Raw genomic sequence first — 12828 nt, forward strand, 5'->3', positions numbered from 1 at the left:
TATTTCATTCCTTGCAGTTTTGGCGGTTAATGGGTTAAAGCAAAAAAACAAACTATTTTAAATAGCAAAGTAATGTATATCAAATGACAAAAGACTAGACAAAAGTAGTCATGCCACTCTGAAGATTAATATAATTTAAATGTATTAATATATAATATAAATGGATGATTAAAATAAATGTGCATTAATGTTTGAATTTATATAGTGGTAGCAGTTAATGTATAATTGTCACAGTATCTCTCCGAAATTTTTACTCGCCTTCATTGTTTTCGGTGCTGTAGAACATAGTCTACCTTTAGCAGTGCCTATTTTGCTGGTTGTTTGAAGAATAGTCTATTGTTTGAAGAATCTTTCTAACAGTTTTGAAATAAATGCCACAAAGTGTTTCTTTTGTTTTACCAAATTAAATGTATGAGGAGTATGGTGGATGGCAGAGCACTTCTTAGCCCAGTTGAGTGAATAGTTTTAATCATATGCTCTGATTCATATCACATCTAATCCAGGAGCTAAAATTTTGAGAGCTAATTTTTTAAAAACTACTTGTGCGATTTTTTACAAAACTTGTCAGTTTGGCATAATTTGAGTTGTAGAATCTAAATCTAGAGAAAAATTGGCATGTCATTTCAGAAAAAGTCCAATTTTGTGTCAAAATACCTATATTAGAGCAATGCTATATATAAATCTAATATATATCCTAAGTCGTGTTTTCGAGACATGAGAAACTCAATTTGAATTTCGTCAATTGGCCAAGTAGACTGGAGATATAGAACTGTCCTATGATAACGGCAATAAGAAAACCTTCATAAAAAGGTTAGATGATTTCATAAGCTCCAGATGGGTTTGAACAAAGTTTTACCATAGCCATTTCTGCTATGCTAACAAGTAAGTTTTTTCTGTTTTGTAAATATTGCGACTGCAGAATATTAGCCCAGCATTTCGCACAAGATTATGTTCTTATCACATCATGTGAACATAATGTGGGAAGACAATCCATTTATCACAAGGTCACAGTTCTCAATGATTTTTTTTATAGTTCAAGGTATTTTTCTATGCACAGCATCTCTTAATTGTGTTAGACTTATCTAGTAGGCTTTCTTGTTTATTGTCTGACTACTTAGTACAAATTCTGTTGACATAGAAAGTCAGTGAGTCCTTGGATCTTTGGTTATCTAAACTTTTGCTTTCATTAAAATGTTGAAACCAATTACAGCATAACATTTGGCTCATGCAGTGTTTTTTGTATGCTTAATTAAAGTATTTGGAATGTATCCTTGAAAGGTTTTCCCAGTTTTATGTAAATTTTCACACAGGCACAGTGTTCCTCCTTCATTTTTGATTTTTCACTAATCCGACAGGCAGCTAATGCATAGCCTCATTCAGCTGGTAGTTACCTAATAACTAACGCATAGCTCAGACCTCGGTAAAAGGCAAAATTACAAATAATGCCTCTGGGAAGCATGGTGGCTGGAGCACATCATTTGCAGCTGTTGCCATACAATTTAAAAAGTTAAGTTTTTTTTTTTCTTTTTTAATGCAGTCCTTGTGTTTTATATATATAACACATAGGTTTATATACAAACACATGCAATGCATATCATTATATTAATGCAGTTTTAAATTATAAGATTTTGCTGTTAAGTTTAAAATAAGAGTTAATAAGGACTCTAATTTTAGAATATTTTCTTGAACTTTATGATAATTATAAAAGAATCGGTGTTAGCATATCTAGCCAAGATTCTCATTGATATTGAAAACAAATAATCTAGTACAGGGTTTATGTTTTGACTTTTAGTAATTATGAGTTTAGAAGTACAATAATAAATGGCACAGTTTCAGAAGTCAGCAGCAACTATCTTTGTTTTGCCTTTTTTGCTCACTGAGAGTTTTTAGAGCAAGTTTCTCAGATGGCATTACAGCATTTCTGCTTCATTTCTAAATGTCCAGATTTCTGATTATAGTAAAATGTGAGTTTAGGCATGATTTAAATTCAATGCAGCAGCATGATTTGCCAAAAGCCAGTGCTTTCTGTCCTGTGTCCCATGAGAAAGTCCTTTTTTTTCTTTCCTAAAGCAATTGTCACTGGTGACTAATTTCTCCATATCTAACAAAACTAGGTTTTACTCCTATGAAATTCTAGTTGTGGAAATTACATTTAATAAATGGTCCAAACTTTCCTCAGTTTTCACGGAAATGTACAAATGTTTTTCAGTTGTATCTTCCAACAGTGGTGGATCACATGTGCTGTTGATAGAACTAAGAGTGGTATCTTTTGAGCCCTGTACACTCTGTTGTAAAAAAATATATGCATCCAGAAAAAATCGAGCCATAACTACGAAATACAGCATGCAAATATGGTTTGGCTAATTGGGTAAATGATTAAACTTGCAGCACCTATCAGCATTGTGGAGCAATGCAATGCGAATCAGAAGTGCACGCTGGTAGAATATTAAAGGGCAAGTGCGATGAGTGACTAGCATTTACAACTGTGCTGACAGCTTGGATATACGACACTGTAATGAAAGATGCCTTGTACTCGACTGCATTACAAACAGTTGTCAGATTTTGAGAGAGGTCGCATCATAGGCCTAAATGAGACTGGTTTTTGAAGAGGCATATTGGACAGCATATTGGTTAAAGTGATATAGCTGTTATCTGTTGTTGGAGCCAGTGGCTCATTCAAGTCATAGTCAGCCGCCTTAATGGCTTGGGACATCCCAGGGCTACTAGTGGCGAGATAAACACACAATTAGAAAAGCTCCCACTTCCGCACCAAGTTACATTATCATAAATTCAACACCATTTGCCAACTGTCAGAAATCTCGGGATGTCCAGGGATTCAATTTGCAAAATACTAGGTAATGCTGGGCTCAGATCTTAGTGTCCGTTAAGACACTTGCCATTGACTTGCTAGTCATGCTTTTCTTTCAATGCTGCTGACTACCGTATGCTTGTTAGCAGACGGAGAGGTGAGCTGCACAGTGTACCTTTTATTATCGAAGGGCATATAGCCAGAATACAGGGTGTGACAGTCTGGGGAGCGATCAGCTGGGACAGCTGTTCACCATTAGTCATGCTGCAAGGTACTCTGACTGTGTGCAATTATGTTGACGACATTCTGAAACCGATCATACTGCCTATATTAGCATATTATGCCTGTTTACCTATGTTATACGCCAGGCGTCCCCGTCCTCCGTCACCTGTCACCTGCCTATATTAGCAGGTCATCCAGGTTCTGTTTTCCAGCAGGATAACACTCGACCACATACAGCATGACTTTCCCAACAATGTCTTCAACATGCCAGTGTCCTCAAACCAGCCTGCCATGTCTCCTGACCTGTTGCTTATCAAACATGTGTGGGACATGTTGGGCAGCCAAATTCAGTCATGTACAAATGCATCCCCACTCACTGACCATTTACTCCATTTGTGGCACAATCAACTGCAAAGAGATATTGGCAGCTTAATAGACTTGTGCCTAACTGAGTATTGGCTTGTATAGTTGCCAGGGGTGTCTTTACCACCTACTGATTTTCATATTCTTTGTATTGCTACTTGTAAATAAAGCACTTTTCCCGCCCCAGTTTTTGATCATATGTTTATTTTCTCAAACACTATACTACTGCTGAGTTTCATAGTTGTGGCCGATTTCCTTCTGGGTGCATATATTTTTTTACAACAGATTATATTTACCAGATAATATATATCATGGGATTTTTTCCCTTTGATAGTTTTTTAAAGACAGTGTCTACTTGCCACCGATGTCCGTACCCAGGAACTTTGTGATATGATAAATACTTAACCTGTAAGCCTAATAATGGACATTATGAGCTTGAGATGAATTTAATGGCCTTCTAAAGCAGAAAAAGGAAAAAAAAAAAAAAAAAAAAAAAAATCTCCAGTACTATTAAAGGAATGAGAGTTTCAAGGATGCAGATAACTTCAGTAATTTTTATGAAATCGATTGAAGAATGACGATATCCTTCTTCCTATTTACATTTGCACAGTATGTAACATAAATATCTCTTTTAAACATATACTCATTGCATATTTGCCAGTAACCACAGTAATATACCATGTGATCAAAGGATCATTAGAGCAGTAAAAGAACATTATCACCATGGAATGAGTTTTAAATTGCTTTGTAACATGGATGATATATTATAAGTGAAAATGACAGACTCTGTAAAGGACTGTGCTAAGCACGTAAACCCTTTTGATAAATGATGAAGTAGAGGATTTTGAAGACTTAGAAACAGTGTTTCTAACTAGAGGACTATGAGAAAATTAATGCTCAGATGGATATTGATGAAAAAACTTAAGTTGCAGTAACAATGATGGAAGATATTTTGTCAGTTGCTTTCTGAAACAAATTCAAGCATGTCATGTTATAACAGAAAAAGTTTATGAAATCAGTGAATTTCCTACAAATGTTGAGATGTGATGGTTTGTTTTTAATTATTAAGAATTGGGATATAGCATTGATAAAATAATTTTTGGGAACATTTTTGTGAACAGTTCTTAAGTGAACTTTTATGAAACATTTGCACATAATCAGTTATTAATTACCTTTTTCCTTAATTAAAATGCTGTGAAAGTTAGTGTTTATATGTTTCTAGTTATATTTAATTAGTTAAATTTCATTGATATTTTGAAGGCTGTTTTTCTTATCACTTAATGTTATGAAAATAGCCATGGGTAAGCATGATCACATTAAGCAGCACATACTGTATTTATGAGAAATTTTTTTTAATGAATTGGCAGTTGAAATTGATATTATAGCTGCAATTTAATTTTCTTGCATTTTGGATATCGGGTATTTGTATATGGAACTATTTTTGTAATATATATCGAGTAAGTTTATATTCATATTATTATATATGATATGGATAAATTTTCTTCTTGATAGAGCAGAGCTGTTTGAAACTTCATATGTAACATTCCCAAGTTGTTTTTGTTTTTTTATATTTGTTATAAACTTTATGAAAATATGAATTAATTGTGAAATAACAGAAATGTTTGGTAGTTTTATACGAGTTCCATGTCGTGGCAACTGACCTAGAAATTATATAATTTATTTTTATAGATGTTTAACAAGAAATATCATAAAATATTATTTTAATGTATTTGCTTTAAAAATCTATTATATACTGTATGGCAGAATTTAAAGGGTATTTACATTTATTTTAATTGATAATTGAATATAATGTTATATATAATAAGCAGCATGATTTAGCATCAGTTACAGGTAAGCATGGTGTAATGGCTTAGTTAATAATTCATAATATCTGTTTTGAGGTCGCTGGTTAGACTGTATACTATAGACAACTTTACAACAACAACAACCAATTTTATTTTGTGGACTGTAACATAACTAAAAATTTAAATCGAAAATGATTAATTCCTGACCATATGGGATCAAAAACATGTATGCTATGCTAGGAGTTCGAATCTTAACTAACTAAAATTGCACAGAAACAATGCGCTGTACATAACTTTGAATTTGCGCAGAAATAATGCGCTGTACGTAACTTTTATTCCCGCGTAAGAGGCTACAGTATCTGCATTTTTGTTTGATGTAATACTGATCGATTCTCATTAAGCCACATCTTACAGCAAGTTTATAAATTAATTCTTATTACTGTAATTTTTCGCTTGCATTTAGGAAAAAATAATTAAAATTTGGGGGCCTGCCTTTTTAAAGAACAGCAAGCATGTGAATATTTCTAATATTATTGGACCCTACCGTAAAAAAATAGTATGTGTTAATGAGCACAATATGGCCAGCTAAAAATAGTCAACAGATCAGTTACAGATTGAAAAAAAATATCCTGTGGGAAGTATGTATTTGAAGCATTTTAAACAGAGCTGCTGGTAAAATCAGAGGGCCTAACAAAATAGTAGAAATCGATGAAAGCTTTTTTAGGAAGCGGGATGAATACTGATTGTTTATTTAGATAAAAGATGCACAAGTTCCTTAGAATTCAGCAGGAACAATTTGTGGAATTTTGGTGGGATCTCTGCCACTCTTCATGGTTTGATAGTCACCAACTTTCATGGTTGATGGGATAATGTGTAAACACCATTTAAAGAAATATAATTCTAATATTGTCATAGAGCTTCTTAAATAATATTGTCAAAACTGCTGTAAATTAAGTTATGTAAAAAAATCAATATTGAACATATTATTGAGTATTCAGTGTGTATTGGGTATGAATTAATTATTAATATTTAAAATAATTCTTATTATTGAATATTCAGTATGTTAAAATTTAATTATGCAGTATTAATTTTTAGCTAAATAGTCACACAAGCACAATCCACAGATGAAATAGTAATAATCCACAGATGAAAGCCATGGCCCAGAGTATTTCTAGTGCTATAGATTGAAATGCTTTAATTTCAAATGAACATAAAGAAATGATTTGAAGATATGCATTAGGAAATATAGAAAATAATTGGCTTGATAATAAATTACTTATTTTTTAATATATACCAAATAAATTTATATAAATTTTATTCGTTTAATATAATTTAATAGTTTTTAGGAGGAATATATAATGGATGTTTTTAATGATGGCAGTCTAGATTTATTTTAGATTTCATATCTAAGCTTTAAAAATTATTTACAACTTGATAAAGAGGAAAACAAATGGGAAAATAAATAAATAAATAATAAAAAAAATTGTGGTTCGCTTTTTAATGTGATGTACCCAGTGTATTTTTTTTATTGAATATTATATTTTTTTTTCTTTATAATTTTAATTTTGTAAGAAGTGTTCTGTCATACAAATGTTTCCTATCAGAAGATTTTTTAAAGTACGTGAGTCGGCAGTATTTTCTGGCTGTATTGCTTATTTTGTTACCAGTAAAATATAAATGATATATTTATTTGGAAAAAATACAGTGTACAACATTATTTTTCAATAAATTTCTTTATTATTAATGTCCCCCCTTTTTAGGGTGCTATACTACACTAATGAATTTACTCAGTGATTATGCTGAAAAACACAAAGATCTTAGTGACCATTATCTTGTGAAGAAAAATAGCATTGAGAAGCGTCGAGCTGCAGCTATGGACACAAATGAAGTGGAGAAAGGGTTACTTGACCTTGAATATGCTTTAAATGAGGTGGAAAAACTTTTAGCATCCCGTGAAGGAGGTATTTAAATTTTTATCATTCTGAATTTGATAAATAATAGTAACAGAGTATACTGTGTTTCAAAAAGAATATACGTATTACAAAGTGTTATTTTGTCCAAACTATCGATCACTGCGCCTCGGCTCGGCTATTGGCAAAACAAGTACATAGTGTAGTTTATATTAATAGCAGCTAGATGTCAGTTGTCTTCTGTTTTGCATGGTAACCGTCATATGTTTAAAATGGCTACTCCGCAGCAGAAATCATTTTGTGTTCTCGAGTTTGCGAAGTGCAATTCTGTGATTACAGTGCAAAAGACGTTTCAAGTTGAGGTACCAAAGTGATCCTCTGAATGGGTGGAACATTTGCAGATGCTATTGACAGTTTGTAAATACAGAATGTATAGGTAAAGGAAAGAATCCTGGCCGCCCTCGTGTTCCCGACAAAAAATTGCATGAATTCAAACTGCTTTCCAATGTAGTCCTTCAAAATGAACTCGGCATGCCAGTTGGGAGTTACAACAATTTGGGGTGTTTTGAGACGTCAGTTGGTTAGGAAGGCGTACAAGTTACGCATTTGTTTCAGGCTCTGTGTCCTGATGACAAATGCAAACGTGGGGCATTTTATAACAAGATTATTGGTGCTATTGCACAATGATAACACTTTCATGCAATGCATCGTGTTCAGTGATGAAGTGACTTTTCATGTTAGTGGTCATGTAAACAAACACAATGTTCGAATTTGGGGCATACAGAACCCACATGCAGCGATTGAACATGTGTTTTGTGCGATATCCCGATAATCTGTTTATGGCCCATTCTTCTTTGATGGAAACACAGTTAACAGTCAGTAGTATCTTGTTATGTTACAAAATCAGTTGTTTCCAGGGCTGCACGAAGACAACTTCATTTTTCAACAAGACGGGGCACCTCCTGACTGATGTCACCAAGTGCGTGATTTATTAGAATGAAACTACCGAACCATTGGATTGGTCGTCAAGGAGCTGGCGACTTAGCATGTCTCAGCTGGCCTCCACAGTCCACAGATTTGATGCCCTGTGACTTCATTAAAGACAACGGTTATGTACCACTACTCCCACAGAAGCTAGAAGAGGTGAAGATCCGGATCCATACTGTCATAACATCAGTGACGACGGACATGCTTGTCCGAGTATGGGAAGAATTTGAGTATCTATGTGATATTGTTCGTGTCGCTGATGGAGGACATATTGAACATCTGTAATCTGAACTTCAGAGGTTCGTACATATGTGTGTAAAGTTTCATATCCGTATGTCATACAGTTTAATAAATATATCCATTCGAAATACGTATATTCTTTTTGAAACATGCTGTAGTTCAGTGCTGCAGTAATTCTTCCCTTCTGTTTAAAGGAGTTTTTGATAATTAAAATGTAGTAGCTTTATAACTGCATTTTAATTATCAATAATTTTATAAAGTTTAAGAATTTTTCCCATTGTTCAACAACTTAGGTATTAGTTTGTTAGTACATTAAGAACAGTATTCATAATACCATTATTTAAAAGTTTATATAAATGTGTTTTACCTGCATTTAACTTTTTATATTCATATATGTTTACTGAACATTTCAGATCAGTAAGTAAATCTGATTCTTTAAGCGTGCGATTCTGCTGTTTTGCTGTGTGGTAATTGTGACATTAGTCATAAAATAACTAAAAAGAAAGAAAGAGAAAACATTTACTTTACAGAATTGAAATTATACGAATATGTCTGCTGTTGCCCATACAGACGTCATTCTGAAATTTTAGATATATGCACTGATGAGAAGTATCAGAAAATTAACGGTTAGATTTAAAAACGTGAACTTTATTTTAACCTGGTATGTGACTTTTTATTGGCCAGTTACAAGTAGTTTAGTGCAGAATAACATTTGGGCAGAAGTAAAAATGGAATTGATGTATTTACATAATCGTGCCATGTTTTTCTTTGATTCTAAAATGTAATTAAATCAAGAAGAATGCATTCAATGTCCACAGTTAGCATTTGGAAACAAAGGTCCATCTCATGCCACTATATTAAGATGGTTTACAGAATTTCACAGAGGTTGCTACTCTCTTTAGGATGAAGAACACACAGGAAAGTTGTTGCCAGCAGTAATCCTGGATAATGGGCCTTCGATGCGAAAAATGTTAATTGCTGCACCTACCAAATGCTACAGAAAGAACTTTGGATCCACTGCCATGCATAAAATTATTCATGAAGAATAGCATATAAAAAACTAGTTTGCCATTGTGTTCCTGAGCACCAAAAATAGGTACGTGTCAAAATCAGTAAAGAAGCCGTTAAATTACTTAAGATGGTGCATTATTTCTAAAGTCATAACTGATGAAACTTAAAAACCATTTTTTGATGTTCCAACATAACAAGAAAGTAAAGTATGGGCCTCTGAAGATGATCCCACAATGGTGAAAAGACAGTTTGCCATGAAAAAATAATGTATGTCATTTTCTTTAGTAGTACAAGATTGGTTAAAGCCTAAGCTGGAAGGACAGAAAACAGTCACAACTAAGTAGTACACCACTGTCTTCCAGAAATTCTTCAAGAAATTAATATTAGAGGACTCGTGCTCCACCATGACAATGCATCTTCTCATTTAGCAAGATTAACAATTGAGTTTCTTGAACAAAAATACATCAAAGTGACAGAATCCACCATGTTCTTCTGGTCTAGCTATGTGTGACATTTTTATTTTTTTTTATTTTTTTAGTTTAAAAAAGAACTTAACACAGATGTCATTTTCATTTCGAAGATGAGACTGATCAGGCTATAAATGCATTTTTTCATCGAATTTCAAAAAATGAATTGCGTCAAGCATTTAATTTTTGGAAAATTCTCCTCCATTTATGCTGGAGGAAACTGGTTTGAACATGCCTAAAATTTTGTAAATATAACCTTTAAAAACCTAGGTGTATTTTAAAAATTTCAGAGTTACTGTCATATATCACATTTATTTATTTATGCCTATTTTAACAGCATGAAACATTTTTAATTTCTTGAATGAACAAGCTAATATAAATATTGCAGTAATTTCTAAATGCATGGTATGAATAATGTAAGTACCATTGAGTCCACAAAGTGGACTTTTGATTACCTGACATTATGTATAACTAGACAATCTTTTTTTCATCACTTAATGATTTCTGCTGGTCAAGCAGATCATTGAAATAAGATGATAATCTATTGATAGGTAAATTGTATATAATATCTAGTATCACCTATACGGTGGAAAGACTGTAGTTGCATTTTACTTTGTATCATTTTAATTACTTAACATACTTTTATGTATGATGCTGTTCTGGTTTTATTCTCTTGATTTGTACTATTCTGGTTCTGTTCTCTTTGTGGAGATTACAATCTACCACATCATCTCTCTCATTAACAAAATGGTTGATGAAAGTTAGGCAGCAGGTGTCAAGTTACTACTCACACTCTTCTATTGCTGGCTGATCTTTTTTGTCTGGAAGTTTATGGTTGTACCCTGCTTTAAGTTAAACTTTGTTTGAGTACAGTTTCTTAGTTTACATCTAGGTTTACAAATATTGTGTTATGATGTCTGTGCAAGTGAACATGTCAAATATACAAGCAAGAAAACAACATAATGGAAATGAAGTTGTATATTTCAAAAAGTATAAGTATTAATAAAATGCCATGAATTTAGATATAGAATGAATTGTTATAATAGGAATAGAAAAGAAGAGGTCTGAAATCAAGTCATGGTGTGGAAAAAGAGCACATACTGATAATTTAAATGAATGGGAAAGTATGAAAGGTAGCAAAAGTGAGCAGATTAGTTAGGCATTTTATTTGTTGTTTAGAGAACTAAGGGAAAAAGAATTATCCACTTCAAGACTCATTTTGCAAGAGAAAGTCTTCAAATTTTATGAAGAATTTTAGGAAAGAAAGGTTTAAAGGCTAGCCTGAATTTACTGCTAGTGTTGGTTGGCATGATAGGTGGAAGGAGCACTACCACATCAAACAGTTAAACATTTGTGACAAAACACTGTTTGCTGACTTGGAAAATGGTTATAAATTTAAGAAAATTTTCCACAAACTAATGAAAAGGAGGTTCTCTATTGGGGATGAAATTTATAACTGTGATGAATCTGGTTTGAATTTTCGAATGCTTTCCAAAATGCTTGCATTGAGGAACGAAAAACCAGCCTCAAGCTGTAAAAGAAGGAGAGAGTTATTATCTTGGCACTGAGCAGTATCCTTAAGCTCAAATTAGCACTCATAAGCAAAAATGGTACTTTGGGATTATCCTGTCGACCTGTAAACGTTTGTGAAAATGCGCAAAGCCATCATAATGAAAAGCAGTTTCCAAAATAAACATTCTAAACACTTTAAATTTATCAAATAATAATCACAGAAAAATGTAAATGTAATAATACTTAAAAAAGTGTAATAAAAAGAATTCGGGTTCGGATACTGGGGAGGGGAGGGTTCGTATGGACTGCTTGCATTTTTATGATTTTTTTCCCGTGTGTAATGTGGATATGAACCAGTTTCTCTTGGCAATCTCTCCACTAAGGTATCTCTTCCCCTAGGCAGATAGCTCTTGTATCTTTGCTTTAATCAGCTAAATCAAACCAAACCTAAATTTAAGTTTGAATAAAATTGATATTTGAAAATAATATAGGGAGTTTGCTATTAAATATTTGGTTTATTGCTATTTAAATTGTTTTAAGTTGTTATGGTTCTGTAATAGTTTATACATTTTATTAAATATTTTAACAATTCAGTATTTCTTTTTTCTCCTTTTGTAGAGAGCAAAAAATGGTGGCTATGTTGTGAGAAGTTCACAATTGCAGACATTAGTTTATGTGTGCTATTAAACAGAATGAAAATGTTGGGACTTTCAGATCGTTTATTTAAGGATAACAAGTGGCCAAATGTACAAGAATATTTCAAACGAGCCCAGCAACGTGACTCTTTCAGAAGAACGATGAATCAAAACGCAGGTATTCTAAAATCCTTTTCATGTATGGATACAAAAGACCAAGTTTTAGTGACAATTGGAAGTGCCGCAGTGGTCCTTTGTGCTGCTGGCATTGCTGCATTCCTTATACATCGTAACAAATGATGTCCTATATACATTTTCATTGCTTTTGTCTGGGGAATCATGAGAATATAGACTTTAGATGATAACTAATTCTTTGTACTGGATTTCCAGCTGGCGCAAGGTTACTTATTCTGTGGAGCATTCATGAAAAGTGATCCAGGAAGCTTTTTATAGTTAATGTCAATTGCCACCATGTGTAGTTAGGCAGTTGTACAGAAAGAATAATTCTTGATATATTCTGAATATTGTGAATTAAAAATATAAAATAAAGACATCCGTGGTTGTTTTGATGTACTTTAGATATATTACAATTAACTGTGCAAATTTTCATTAAAAGTAGAACGTGTAAATTTTAAAAGCATTTAAAAAAATGTTATGAAAGATTTTGGAATGCATTTCATGTGCCAAAAGCTGTTTGAAATTTAATGTTCTTTTTAACTGTCCAAATTGATTATCAGCATAAAAATGCTTTCTTTTTAAAGTTATAGTTATTGCCACCTGTGATATCAGTATGGTATTTTTTCCTCTCCTGTGTTAACAAGGCTCTTATGTGGGGGATAATTTGTTTTGCTGAATCATCAGATATTT

The 12828-nt window shown here is 32.8% G+C and overlaps 1 protein-coding gene across 1 annotated transcript in view; it reads left to right on the plus strand.

Annotated features, from left to right (window-relative positions):
- Positions 1-12534, plus strand: part of Gdap1 (ganglioside induced differentiation associated protein 1) — a 31875-nt gene extending 19341 nt beyond the window's left edge. Inside the window, exons 4-5 of the mRNA XM_035357151.2 lie at positions 6960-7160; positions 11945-12534. Coding sequence (XP_035213042.1) covers positions 6960-7160; positions 11945-12261 — 518 coding nt within the window. The 3' untranslated portion in view covers positions 12262-12534. The remainder of the gene's footprint in view (positions 1-6959; positions 7161-11944) is intronic.
- The last annotated feature ends 294 nt before the right edge of the window (positions 12535-12828 follow it).

This window comes from Stegodyphus dumicola, chromosome 2 (genome assembly GCF_044657685.1).
Source record: "Stegodyphus dumicola isolate Sdum_Otavi_A_Nest chromosome 2, ASM4465768v1".
NCBI lineage: Eukaryota > Metazoa > Arthropoda > Arachnida > Araneae > Eresidae > Stegodyphus > Stegodyphus dumicola.